Genomic DNA, 14,397 nt, shown 5'->3' with positions numbered 1-14,397 from the left:
GGAGCCGGAATGTTCAAGCTCCTCCTCTCCGATCCAATGGCTGATGCTGTTATTGAAGCTCGAGTGGGAAGGGCAGCTTTTTGGAGCTGTGAGGAGCTGATGTCCACATTGTTGTTCAGACATTCAGTTTCCTGAGAGAACGCCGAACTGTGCAGAGGGTCTAGATGGGGGGCAACAGCCCGAGTCACTTCCCCCATGAGGAGGGTGAAGGAGGCGTCACGTTTGTGAAGGGCATTCGGGTGAGTGAAAGCTCTGGGAGACTTCAACACTGGGAATAAGGACCAAAACTCATTAAGCTGAAAGTCTGCAGGGCTGAATGGATTCGACGTAGCCGCAGAATTGTATTTGAGTGCGCTTTTAGGATAAATTCACGTTGAGTTCCCCCTCTTGACCGCTTGGACCTGCAGGCCTGATGGGGTCCAGGGTGCAAGTTAAATATAGCACAAGCACAAGTGTGAACCTTTTGGAGGGAGCACATTATATCCGATATTGTTAGGCACTTTAGCTTGTCTGCAGGATTTCCACTGCGTGAAGGGGTGTGTCACGGACCAGGACGACCAAGCACAACACGACACTTGTCTGGTCTGCCACTTCCATTCGAGTTGAAATCATTACCAATGTAAGATATTCGATTGTGTTTCTTATTTGTACAACAAGCCCAATGACCCTTTTTTTAATCCCCGAGTATGCATTGATTTATTTACGCACCCTGGGCTTTTATTTTGAAAATCACAGAAAGGCTGCAGTATTATGCACATCTTATCATTTCGTTGATTAATCAGCGAACTGAGGTATTAATTTGCTGTTTTGAATCAACTTACAACAACAGCATCTTATACAGAGGGAGGCTAAATGTGCCAGGGTCCAAAGGGAAATATGTAATTAAAGAAAAGTTAATTAAAATGTCTAAAGGGTATAAACAGAGTGGACTGTTCAGGACCTTCATCCTCCTCTTCGTCGCTCTCCTGGATGCTAATAATGATGCCATACATAAGTGTGACAGGTATTTCTCTTATTTGTTGTCAGCTGTCAGACAAAGTCATCAACAGAATGAGACAGAGTCCAAAGGTGCCCACGCCTCCTTCCCGCTCACCTGGAGCAGAACCAGCGACAGCTACTCCGGTTCCTTCCCCCTCTGTTGACTTGTCACCTCTTCTGACTCCTCCACTTATCCCCACCTCACCTCCTGGCAAGGAGGCCCCATCAATACCGCCATCACTGGACTCTCCTCCTCCAGTAAAACTGGCTCCTCCGCCTCCCGTCAAGTTTTACTCCCTCCCTCCTACTCCGCCTCCACCCGTAGAGCCAAAAACTCCACCTCCATCTGAACTTCCTCCACAAGTAGAAGCACCTCTGGAGGCTCCTCCTTCCCCACTTGCGGCTGTGGAGCCAGTTGTCCTCCCCCCTGTTGAATCATTTCCCCCCCCTCCACCCCCACCTGTCAATCAGATGCCTCCAGCTACTATTGAACCTGCTTCTGTTGAACCTCTAGAATTTGCTGTGCTGTCAAGTCCACCAGCAGAGAGAGTTCAGCCTTTGTCTGCTCCAGTTGAACCAGTAACTCTACCCGCTCTCACTGAGACAGCTCCAGTTGAGCCAGTGACCTTACCTACACTCACTGTGATGGCTCCACTTGGACCAGTTACCTTACCTAATCTCACCGAGACATCTCCAGTTGAACCACTGACCCTACCCACTCCTGCTGAGACGACTCCAATTGAACCTATAACCCTACCAACTCTTACTGAGATGGCTCCAGTTGAACCAGTGACCCTACCCACTCCTGCTGAGACGACTCCAATTGAACCAGTGACCCTACCCACTCCTACTGAGACGGCTCCAGTTGAACCAGTGACCCTACCCACTTTTATGGAGTCGGCTCCAGTTGAACCAGTGACCCTACCCACTTTTGTGGAGTCGGCCCCAGTTGAACTTGTAACCATACCCACTCTCACAGAGTCAGCTCCAGTTGAACCAGTGACCCTACCCACTTTTGTGGAGTCGGCTCCACTTGAACCTGTAACTCTACCCACTCTCACAGAGATGGCTCCAGTTGAACCAGTGACCCCACCCACTTTTGTGGAGTCGGCTCCAGTTGAACCTGTAACCCTACCCACTCTCACAGAGATGGCTCCAGTTGAACCAGTGACCCTACCCACTTTTGTGGAGTCGGCTCCAGTTGAACCAGTGACCCTACCCACTTTTGTGGAGTTGGCTCCAGTTGAACCAGTGACCCTACCCACTCTCACCGAGTTGGCTCCAGTTGAACCAGTGACCCTAACCACTTCAGTGGAGTCGGCTCCAGTTGAACCAGTGACCCTACCTGCTCCCCCTGAAAGAGCACCAGTCGAAGTTCCAGCTGCTCCAGTTGGAGAAATGCCTCCACTTGTGGTTCCATCTGTTGATTCACTGGTTTTACCTCCTGCTGAGCCTATGGCAGCACCTCCCCCTGCACCGGAGCCCTGTCCTCCCTGTACTCCTTCTGTGGATCTGACCCTCGTCGTACCCACACCTCCAAGCGAACCCCTTGAGGAGCCCCCGGCCCCTCCTACACCTGAACCATCTCCACCTGTTGAAGAGCCAGTAGTGACGCCACCTCTGTCCCTCGTTGTTGAGGACGAAGTCACTGTCGCCGCCTCAGTGACGCCACCTACAGCAGGTGAGCTTGTTTTCCTCATCAACAGGATGTGTGTGTTTCATGACTGCATTAACAGCTCGTGACATTCGTTCACACACAGAATCGCCTGCATCTCCTGAAGAAGTCGAAGAAAACTTGAAGCAGAAAATCAGAGAGGAGATGGTGAAAAGTCTAGAGGAGGAGATCAGCCAGAGGAGGCAGGAGCTGCAGCGACAGTAAGAACCGCTCACGCAGGTTATTCCAACTGTGATGATGTAGTAGTACATCATCAGAAATGTCATACAAATGCCTTAAATATCAAACTATGAGAAGAAAATTTAAAGTGCTATGGAAGCATCGGGCGTCTGCCATTTTTGTTGGACAGTTTTCTAAAAATGCTGTTGGTAAAACAGTTGTTACCAACCTTTTTCAACTCAAGGTCGCCCATGGTGTCAACAGAGAAAAGCCACATTCTTCGAGAGATTATACGCATTTAACACTTTGCATATAGACTGGCACAGTTTCTATGTAGCCTAAAACAGGCTTGCCATATCCGATCCAAACTCCATTCAGAAAACAGTCATTTGAAAAGTTGTTTTCTTGTCATCTTGTAGAAAGACCTGACAAAGCATCAAGTCATACATCGTATGAATCCGCACCGCGATGACGTAACGTCGGCATGATTTTAATCAGTTTATTTACGTTAAATCAAGTTGTTAATGCGTGTTTCCTGGAGACAGCTTTGGAGCTCACGTGGTGAATCGCTTTGTGATGACCGTTTCTGAAACAGACTTTTTTTGGTTCAAGGTACCACTACACGTCTGAATGACCCCAAAAAAAGGGCCAAACATTAGTCACAGTTTGGATGCATCACCAGTCTGCTGGCAGAAAATGTGATAAGATGGTGTCTGTGTCTGTGTCTGTGTTGTGAAGGCTGGAAGAGATGAGAATCCAGGCTCAAGCAGCAGCCAGAGCAGCAGCTGAGGCTCAAGTGGAGGAACAGGTGAGGAAGACGCTGGAGGTGGAGAAAGCGGCGTACATGGAGAGTCTGACTGACTCCATCATGAAGGAGCGCATGAAGACAGACGATGAGAGGCTGGTGGTGCAGCTTTATGTAAGCAGCAGAAGTAGAATGGTGTGACGTGTCAGGATGTCTCCTGTAAAGTTCTTTCTCTCTCTTATTGTGTTTCTTTCTCTCTCTGCCTGCTGTCTCGTGTCAGTGGATGGAGCTGAAGGTAAGTGGGCGGAGACCTTAGACATGCTTGGCTCAGGCTTTTGATCTCAGTCTGCTTGGACTCTGACTGAGTTTTACTAATCAGCAAAAGATGAAACAAAAAGCCTTGTTATTATTGCCAAGCGCAAACTGGAAACCAAATACGGATCCTTAGAACGCCGCTGGTGTGGTTATAAATATTTTGCGCTCTCGCAGGCCCATCAGCTGGAGGAGAAAGCGAAAGCGTTGCAGAAAAGAGACGCTATCTACAAGGAACACATCGCAAAACTTGAAGCAAAGGTGACAAACCTTTTACTCTTTTTCCACTTTTTTTTTGGTTGTGTTGCTTTAATTTGACCACTGAGGGGCGCTGTGATTCAGAATCAAGATGAAATAGTCTGTCATGCTCCTAAACAATCAACTGCTTTAAAAAGTCTTTACCCCGAGAACTTATCTCACGGTTCATCAAAGTAATTCTTTGCAGCTACAAGTAGTTTTGAAATACTTCCAAATATCACGAATGGGCCATAAATGAGGTTTTTGTACCCACATCTTCAACCTATTTTTTGTTCTTATGGTGTTTAATGTTCTAAATGTTGCACCCTGGTGGTGGATACCTGAACTACATTGAGTTGAGGTCATCTAAATTGTTTAATTCAAAACCAGAATTGTAGTTCTAGTTCGAAAAAAAATTCAACTGCAAATGCATCATCTTTTAAACGTGTAAATATTTCTTGTTTATAGATTAATTAATTAACTCCTGTTTCATCATGGGTTATGTACATATTACCTACACATCCTGCATGTAGGCTCCTACATCAGAACTCATATCTTTCAGATGTTATTGTTAGGCCAAGTCCAACCTTGCGTAGCAGATTTTAATCCAAACTCCATCCATTAAACAAGCTTTTTAAAAGTTGCTCGCTTGTGGTCTTGTGGAAGAATAAGACAAATTAGCTTCATGTTGCATTTCATTCTGCATTATTTTGATCTGTTTATTGCAGTGCAGTAAAAAATAAGTGGGAAGCAGCAGTCATTTAAACGCGTTTCCTGTGCGTGGTTGAGAAGCTCGCCGCGCCGCGTGTGCCTCACCCGTCGTCTTCACCGCTTTTCACATCAGTTTCATCATTTTGAGAGTCGGCAGAAATTGCAACAGTCAGGGTTCATACCATCATGATCAAATGGAATTTGAAAATGGTCATTTCCAGTGCTGGCAAAGTTTCTGGAAAAAGGCTTGGGGTTACCTCAAATAAAGCCAGAAAATTTAGGAAAGTCGGCCACAGTCTTTTTGCTGAGTATTTGACTGAGAGAAAAAACTTTTCCTGTCAATACAGATTTTCTTTCATACATGTTCGTGTTGCATCAGACCCTGCAGTTTTAGTTTAAGATGCTGGTAAATAGACATTTCCAGGACTTTGTGGGCTTTCCAGTATGTCTGCACAAAAATCTTCGGAAATTATTGTTAAATAAGCAAATTGCACATTATAATCTACAAAACCACAATATTTTTGAAGTATTTGTGTTTTTTTGTGTGTGTTTTTATTATCAATACATTTTCATCATCCTTCAACAGTGCACAGACTTCTACAAAGTGACTGCTGAGAGTTTTCAAAAAGGCAAAGAAGACACGCACAAGCGTTTTGCGTAAGAATCTTTTTCACTAAAATTCCTGTACCAGATGTACCAGATGTTTCAAGGACTTGACATGACACTGTTCGCAGCAGACCAACAAATTGCATGAATGTGTGTTTTCTCCCTGTCCGTCTCTCAGACGTTTCCACATCCAGCCGGTGTGTGGAGAATTGCAGAGTCAGATCTTAAAGTGCTACAAGGAAAACACAGGCAAAACTCTGTCCTGCTCCAGTATCGCCTCCGCCTACATGCAGTGTGTCGATAACGCCAAGAAAGTATGACTCAGTGTTTAAAACTATCATTTAAAAAAAAAAAAATTTTGGAATATCTGAATGAATTTCTCACCTTTCCTATTGTCACTTTGTCATTTTTACTTAAGATATGAATTGATTATTTCCTTCCATCGACAGGATAAACTGAGCACAGGAGGTTAAGGACCACAGATGAGGAAACAGCCCAGTTCTCTTAGTGCCACAGAGACGAATGAGTCAACAAACAGACACACAGAACACACTTTTCCAGCCTTTACCTGCACTTTTCTATGTTTCTGGAAGAAATCTCTGTTTCTTCAGCCTGATTTAGGTCAGTTATCTGGTTCTCGGGATCATTTTTAAACCAAATGTGCCAACAAACACACAACGATACTCACAGATGGATCAAACCATTGGAAGGCATACAAGGTTTCTGTTTTTCATGTTGACGCCGTGAATTCAAGTACACGTATGAGATAAAACCTGACACAGTGTGCGTACCTTGACACAGCGGAAGCTGACTTTAAGACCGCAGATGCACGACAGAAGCGTGAAGTAACGCAGGCATGTTTTAGTCAGCTGTGCTGCAAATACCCTGTTTCAGGAAGTTTGCCAAGTCCTGGGCATGCAGAAAAAAATTGAATGTGTCTCAATAAATGTAGTGCAAACACCGAAATGTTTGTTTGTTTTACATACGTGACTCCATGTGGTAGCTTGAGATTTTAGATGGAAGAACATCAAACTGAGAGTTTTTGTACGGCACATTAAATACACAAAGCAGCACAATGTGCAGCACAATCACAAAAGTGCAACAAAAGCAGAGTTTTACAAGGTTTAGTAAAAAACACAAATTGTCAAACTACAGGTACACATTTGTGTACTCCACATACAGCTACACACAGATGTTAGTTTGTATGTCAGTTTGATATTCTATGCGTTGAATGTATAATCAAGTACATATACATTAATATTAAATCTACCTAAACGCAGCAAAAACATTCATACAAGGGATATTGAGTGTGTGTTTGTGTGTCCTTACATTTCAGGATGCATTGCTCATTTCTAGGAAACTGTTTGTCTCGTTTTTTTGGCGTGGGAGGAGTGCATATGGTTTACGAGGGGGAAAACAACACTCAGGCCTGCAGAGTTCCATGTATATTCTATTAAAAACAAAAAGTCGTGGCTGAAATGTTCTTTTCTACATCACTTTATCCTCACTCTCACCTGTAAATATGTGAGCTTTAATCTCCTGTTACTTTCGGGAGACATCTTGGTTATGCAATACTGTCCTTTCTTTGGTGGTGCTATAGTGATTGTTACCAAGGACGATCTAAAGCCTGCAGACTATTCGAGTGGGATTCTTACATAACGCTGCTTGTTTTTGTGTGTGTGTTTTTTTTCTTGTCGTCTTGCCCGCTGAACCCAAGAGAGAGAAATAATACTTCATCACTGACACAAGGCCCAAGATGTAACAGCATGTGCAGCAAAATTGAGTAGTGCCACATTCTGCACCCATGAATACCTGTTGGTACATTCTGTATTACATCAGTTTTTCTTCCAAACAACCAATAACCGATACTCATTCGTCGTGTCATTAATCAGTCCTGTGACATCCATCCTTTCCCGTTCACCCTCCTGAGTCATCACCTGTCCTTCCACCACCTACATCTATACGTACGTCATTCCACTCTTCTCATACTGCAGTAATATTTGAATAAAGCACCACCAAGCTGATGCAGAGAACTCACTGAAGACCTTAAAATAACTGGACCCAAGCCAAACAAGTCTGTAAAATTGAGCTTTGTGCATTACAGCCTGCAAACATTACACACTGAAAACCTTCAGTGAAGTTTGGGTGTTTTATAAATTTTAAAAATTACAAATATGCAGTGAGAGAGTTTTTAATCCCTTGACCACAGCAGTGGCGCTCCAAGGGTTAAAGAGATTCGCAGGAAAGTGAGCAGCAATTTTATGCAGTTGCTAGTAAAAGGCTAAAGGCTTTTTCCAAGCATTTAAAAACACCTCAAAATATGTTATTTTCATAATTTTCTGTTTTTTTGTCCCCAAAATTTGGGGTTTCTACGTCTATGAGCTTTTTTTTTGTATTTCTTTGATTTCTTTGATGTCAGATAATTTCTCGGTTGTTCATTAATTCATTTTACATTCAGATGGTTGAGAGTCAAAGGAAGGTCCGAGGATTGTTCTCCGTCCAGCAGCTTTCGAAATAAAGTTTTATGAAATAGTCCGAATGCTCATATTTCTAGATAAAGAAACAGAAGTTTTTCTCGGTTCGGTCGCCAACAAATAGTGTAGCATCCTATACTAGGACACGTCAATCATGAATATTTCTATTAAATATTCGAGTATGTTGTCGCAGTGCATCATCGGCCGGTTAGCTCAGTTGGTTAGAGCGTGGTGCTAATAACGCCAAGGTCGCGGGTTCGATCCCCGTACGGGCCATGATTGTTTTTGGATTAGACTTTATTCTTTTTCCTTTCACAATATTTATGTAGCTAAGGCTGCACAAGCTGACCCACCGGTTTCGCTTGCGTCATGTGTGTTGTCCCATACTTGATATGTGGTTTACTTATATAGATTATTTATAGAGAGGAAATGAACAAACTTCTAGCATAATCATGCTTAATTTGGATGGCATTGATCAATATTGCATGTTTTCTGTAGTTTTGGTTTATTCGGTCTGTTAATTTATGCAGAGGTTAGGTACTGTATAGCACTGTGGTCTGACTCACTATTATGATTCTTATCATGTTCTAAAGGCCTCTCTCACCACCATTCATATCTTTGCCTAACAGATGTTTGTTTCTTCTGTCAGGAGAAATGCTGTACTTAGCACTTCAAAGCCTCTGCATTGTGAGATTGTTTTATGCCATTTTAATGTGGTAACATGTTACATAGAGACATAGAATGCAGATTTGAACAAGTTCCGATTAGCGATTCCACCCCCCCAAACCCCCCCCCCCCCCCCCAAAAAACAAACTCTATTACAAGATTTTTGAAGCATTTGCCAGCTACGCTGTAAGTTGTTAACCACTGTGCTTGCTAATGAATTGGACTATAGAACAGAAGCTGTTTGTTTCACAGTGATCGCAAACCATGTGTTTGCCTACCAGCTGTGTGGCGGCAAGGACTAAACCTGGGAGAGGTCCTTCGGTCTGCTGAGATAGACGGGGTTACGTGAGGTCCTTGACAGCTGTTCATCGGGAGAAAAACAAATCAGGCCAAAGAATGTGCTGAATTTTTAAAAGACCACCAACGATTCCCCAGCTTTCCTGGCATAAAGCGCAACATAATTGTCGCTGAAGGATTTCACTGCACCTGTGTGTACCGTCCCGCTCATTAGACAGAGAGCACGTAGGCTATTGTTGCCAGATGGCCCTTGTCATTTTTAAAACTTATGGTTTGGTTAGTGGACTGTTGAATGTGCAACCTCTTGCATGAAGTCCAACACATCTCCAATGACTTTGCATTCCCACCCCCACCACCAAATCTCTTGCTAACATAGATTAGTACATAAATAGCCGCAAAATTGTCAAAACTTACTGAAAGTCAAGTCAAGTGTTCGCGCATTATTTCAGCCCCATCATACGCTGGTCCATGACAATTATTTAATGTATTAATCTTCACGGGTCGACCAGATTCACGAAGAACTCAGTTTACTAAGAAGAGTGAGTTTTCATGAGCCTGCGTTACCCAGGCGAGGCGGTGATATCGATGAAACTTGATATTTCACCGTAGCTTCACATGGTCCACTCTTTTCAAACTACACGCTTGATGTCATTCCCTACCTGAAAACACCTAAAATAGCATTTATGTCAAAATCATAGCGCCAACTAGTGGTTACAGGAAATAAGCTTGACGATGTTATCACGATGTTCAGAAACATAAATGTACTGAGTGTGTTCTCTAGTGCCACCTTGAGGATGCAGGAAGTGATATTTGCACCATAGTGAATAAATTACTGTACTCCCTCGTGCAGAAGCGAAATAAGAGGTTTCACCCCCGCTCCTCAGAACAGCCACAGAGTGATGTGTGCTGGGTTGCGAGGGCCTACTAATCTATCATTGCTTGTTTTCCATTGGGTTTGGCTCACCCTGGCAGAGGCAAGTGCTCTGTGACTGCCCTCAAGTTTGAAATGATTCTGGACTCATCTGCTAATGTAACAAAATACTCCCCAGGGGAGAAATAACCCAGTATATTACTGAGCAAGGAACGTAGTCAGTTCATTGATTCTGTCATGGCTCGTGTAGTTTCCGTCAGACACCCGCTGGTAGATTTCAGGACAACCTATGATCACTGATTCCTGTTGCTGTTGGATGATTGACACATTTTTCTCCTTTGGAATCTAAACAGACAGCCTGTTCTTACTTTTTTTTTTTTTTCTGCTGAACTGCGTTCTCTTAATAGTACGAAAGCAGTGCAGAACTTTTCTTTTTAGCTTTTGGTTCTCACCCACCAGGTTCTGTAGTTCTCCTGTGTTGGTCTAAGCTCCCCAGAGAACTACAACTCTGTCAGACAGTACAGTGGCACTGCAAGAGGACAGCAGGGAACACCTACAGCACTGTGCTGTGTGAGAAGGTTTTTGTTACCTTTACTCTTATCCTTTTTTTATGCTACGCTGTTGAATAATCGTGAAATCAACCTGTTCTGACACTCCTGTAGAACTGAAATAAGGGTATTCCCCTGCTTTATGTCATCAGATCCTAACAACACCCACCCTGCACACAGTCAGACTCTGAATGGTCTGAGTACATCGAGTGAAGAGCTAATTCCAGCTTCTCATCTTTATTGCAGATTTGTCCTCTGCAGCTGGGAAGAACTGGGATGGTCAGGATGTTGGGTCGCGGGCGGAGGCTGACTGCGGGACTGTGGACTTCCAGAGAGACATTCCTTGCAGTGCTGTGGCTGCAGATTCACCATAGACCATATTCACCTAATTTTCCATGACAACAAGGGGGAGATCGTCTCGGTTTTATCCACTGATGCAGACTGAAACCACAGCAGTAGCATACTATCCATGTTAGAGGGCGAGATGCTGACAGATGAGATGATTTATCGGTTCACTAATGAGTTAATGATCTAAATAGTTGAGTTTTTAAGTATTCTTCAGTACATGTTCACTTTGTGAAATGAAGGCTCAGTTTAGAGTAAAATAGACATGATTAACGAGTTGCCGCCACCATCACCACAGTTAAAGTAGTCAAATAGTTTTGAGTGATGTCTGTGTTTTCTTCTCAAAAATGATTTCATAGCTATTTTTGATTCAGTTCATGTAATTCTTTTTTCCATGTAAACTTTTTTCCAGCTTTCAGTTGTACTGGAAGGTATCGTTGGGGGCAAAGTAGCACTGTCACGGTTATCCTTTACATGGATCACAAAACAGGAAAATCACAGGTGAAATCACTGATATTAACAATGGCTGTTTTCCATTAAACGTCCTAGCGCTCCATATCAAAGAGTGTCGAAGTCCAAGAAGAGAAACTAGACTTTAGACAATAGCACTGCAGCCGTTTCTCAGTATATCAGTGGTGGCAGCGCTCACGTCTTCCAAGGACAGTCGAATGCAGAATCAATGAGGTTTTGAGAAGAAAAAAAATCACATATATTTCATTTTTCCAATAAATGTTTCATTCCAAGAAGTTGGACATGTCAAAATGTCTGCCACGAAAAGGGTCTATTACTGTACACATGCACTAGCTACCTGTATTATTTGCTGTGCTTTCTGACCATGGTTTCTATGCCAACAGAACACACCCGGTGGGCTGGTAACCTGTGTTAACATGGACTGTAATGGTGTTACATAAGCTATTCAGTCAAAGCCTCATAAAAAGCTATATTAAGCCAACCTTAGCTACTCACGTTAATTTTTGCTTTCATTCGGACTGAAGGGTTATGTGTTGCACTGATTTATAACTGATCATGGTGATGGCAATCGCGGTTCAGGTTAATATAACAAATGGTGTCTCCAGAGAGGCGATGCTAGATTTAGTTTGTTTTTTTTTAATATTCCTTTAAAAAAAAAAGTGCTACTTCATGCTACTTCCTAACTGCTTCCTGCTTATGTAATCTGGTTTATTCAATATTTACCGAACGTTGTTCTTCCTGGTTCCTCCAATGTTCCAACCAAGCTCGCCGTGTACTATCAGGCTACATCTAGCTGGGGGGCAGCAGATCTGGCACATTGTTGGACACACTGACACTAAACAAGCCAAGCCTGAGCTGATAGCCGTCTGTAATTTTCAGCCAAATACTAGTTACTTCCAACTATACAAACCAAGATGGTGGCAGACTATTTATCCTGAATACAGTAGTTTGTAAACCAGTCAGTGACATCAATGTGGCTGCGTCCATTTGTTTTAGTCAGTCTCTAATCACATGCAGCTGGAGGGAAAGTGAAAGAGAAGTGGCTCTGAGGCAGGAGATCAGACGAACAGAAAGAGAGGAGTCTCAAGTGCGCTTGCATGCATGTACATGCGTGCGCGCGCGCGCACACACACACACACACACACACACACACACACACACACATACACACACCGCTGAAGGACCAAGCTGGATGGCTGACAGCTGGATGAAAGTGTGGGTGATGTTGAGATGACTCATCTTCTCTACAACATGTGGAGTGTTCTGGCGGTAGGATCGAGGTGAAAAGTCAATGTGACTCAGCTCCCTCAGCGTCTCCCTTTGGCATCTCCAGGATGGACAGATGAAAGGAAGAGAGGAGCGACTCATCGTGTGGTCAGCTGACTCACCGTATAGGAGCGGATGCTGGGAAGGAAGCACGTGCTGGATGTTGGGGGCTGGGTTGTATATTCTGTTGATGTTTGACAGAGGCACAATTATTCTATTTCCCGTCACTCTAGAGGAATGCAGGCTGAGATTCCTGCTCCGTGAGTCGTGCCTTCTCACCTGCCATCACCATACGGATACTATTTCATCCCTCCCTTTCCCCTCCGCTGGGGAATTTCCCAGTTTATGTGGTTGGAGGAAGTAACAGAGGTTGTGTAAGCCGTGTTGGTCTGATAATAATCGAATCCTTCAAGTCATGGCAAGTTGAGGAAAAATGGCATTCCTGTCTCTTCTACACATCCTTTGTCCTGCTCACAAGGCAGAGGTCAGGAGGCTAATTCTAAGAAGAGAAACATTTTTACATGTTGATGCAGAAGCATGACAGAAAGTAAATGTGGAGGATTATAGGGACGAAGACCAAAGATGCTTTGTCATGCTGGTTGTGTGATGTTTGTGAGACTGACAAAACATAAACATTTTCATTGTTAAAATGTAGGTGTGTGTGTCAATCTGTGTGCGTTTGAATCTGTGTTGGAGACAGAAGTGATAGAATGCAAATAATCATCCTTATAACTGTAAATACAGATATTAATATAGTGTGTGTGTGTGTGTGTGTGTGTGTATGTGAGTGAGTTTGCGTGCTTGCTGCTGTTGACTCACAGTTTCAGTGACTCTGACTGAGCAGTGGCTGAACACCTCACACTGACTATGAAGAGCGGAGAGAGAGAAAGAGAGAGAGGGAGAGAGAGAGAGAGGCGAGGGGGCTGTGCTCTCCCTGGCATCTCCATCTCATAGCTCCTCTGTTGCTCGGTGCATCCACACACACACACACACACACACACACACACACACACACACACACACACACACACACACACACACACACACACACACACACTCATACACTTTCCTGAAGGCAACCTTGGTGATTACAGTATAACAGAGGACACCTAGGTTCAGTTCGAGGTGGGACCAGCTTTCATTTGGAGCAGCATGTGTGAGAACATCTCCAGGGAGAACGCAAGGTGACAATCAAGCCGAGCAGGTTTGTGGCTCTTCATTTTCTCGTTTATTCAGGATGACGCAGGTGCCATTACAGCTCTAGTATTTTACAAGTTTTATTAAACTGCATCATGCTACGAGTTGTTACACAAAGTGACGTAGCAGTTTCACTTTCAGTCATTTTTGTAACCATGTGGTTATGCTGAGGGATGTGTTGTTTTTTTAGAAATTTATCCAAGCTTATGTTGTTTATGATTGACTTTTTAAACAAAAAAACAAAAAAAAAGTGACCGAGATTTTCATTCTGATGGTGGAACACAAATCATACTGGTCATTAATGCAAATATCTAAGTATCAGATGTAATCTGTCCGTCTGCGTTCTCACAGATTAAAAGGCGACGATGTTAGATGGGATTGTGAGATTAATGTTCAAGCCTCCAACATCCTGCATCGATTCATTTATACATTTATATGTCAATCCTTGAGTCCCACTCTGCCCTGGTTTTGCTCCCATATCTGGATGTGGCTTGCGTGTGAGTGCCAGGTGACCACACCTGAATCCTGTCCTACATCAGCGAGGATATATATAACTACTGAACGCACTCGCTGCAAACCTCATTCTGTCATGTAGATCCTGCGTGATGAAGTCCTTCTTTGTCTGCACAGTCATTGATCTCAGCAGAAGCGATAAAGGTCCAGACTAATTAACCAATTCCCTGGTTACTCCTCCTTTAATGTCAGATAGAGTGACATTTAGTTTCCATATTTTCACAATTCTGTCTCACTTGCTCCCGCTTCATATACAAACATCACCATGGTAAGACAGACTTTTCCAATTGCTTTCCACCGATGTTTGTTTGCTGCTGCTTCAGAAT

The 14,397-nt window shown here is 43.5% G+C and overlaps 1 protein-coding gene and 1 non-coding gene across 4 annotated transcripts; both read left to right on the top strand.

Annotated features, from left to right (window-relative positions):
• The first annotated feature begins 51 nt into the window (after positions 1–51).
• Positions 52–6,961, top strand: LOC147259133 (uncharacterized). 3 transcript variants are annotated; one of them, XM_086209392.1, is made up of 9 exons: positions 52–239; positions 1,027–2,659; positions 2,739–2,853; positions 3,551–3,731; positions 3,838–3,852; positions 4,047–4,130; positions 5,404–5,474; positions 5,602–5,737; positions 5,873–6,957. In XM_086209392.1, the coding sequence occupies exons 1-9, from the start codon at positions 165–167 to the stop codon at positions 5,894–5,896; spliced, it is 2,334 nt and encodes a 777-aa protein (XP_086065518.1). In that variant the 5' UTR covers positions 52–164; the 3' UTR covers positions 5,897–6,957. The 3 variants fall into 3 exon arrangements, with proteins under 3 accessions (XP_086065518.1, XP_086065519.1, XP_086065520.1); XM_086209394.1 differs by lacking the exon at positions 52–239 and adding an exon at positions 267–619 and having other exon boundaries at positions 5,873–6,961; XM_086209393.1 differs by lacking the exon at positions 3,838–3,852 and having other exon boundaries at positions 5,873–6,956.
• A 1,138-nt stretch (positions 6,962–8,099) lies between these two features.
• trnai-aau (transfer RNA isoleucine (anticodon AAU)) lies at positions 8,100–8,173 on the top strand. The gene has a single exon. It is a non-coding gene; the product is annotated as a tRNA-Ile (tRNA).
• The last annotated feature ends 6,224 nt before the right edge of the window (positions 8,174–14,397 follow it).

This window comes from Aulostomus chinensis, chromosome 7 (assembly GCF_037954235.1).
Source record: "Aulostomus chinensis isolate RoL2024-O1b breed Wild chromosome 7, RoL_Achi_v1.0, whole genome shotgun sequence".
Lineage (NCBI taxonomy): Eukaryota > Metazoa > Chordata > Actinopteri > Syngnathiformes > Aulostomidae > Aulostomus > Aulostomus chinensis.
The sequence above is the reverse complement of the archived record's forward strand: the minus strand, read 5'-3'. Positions and strand labels throughout refer to the sequence as shown.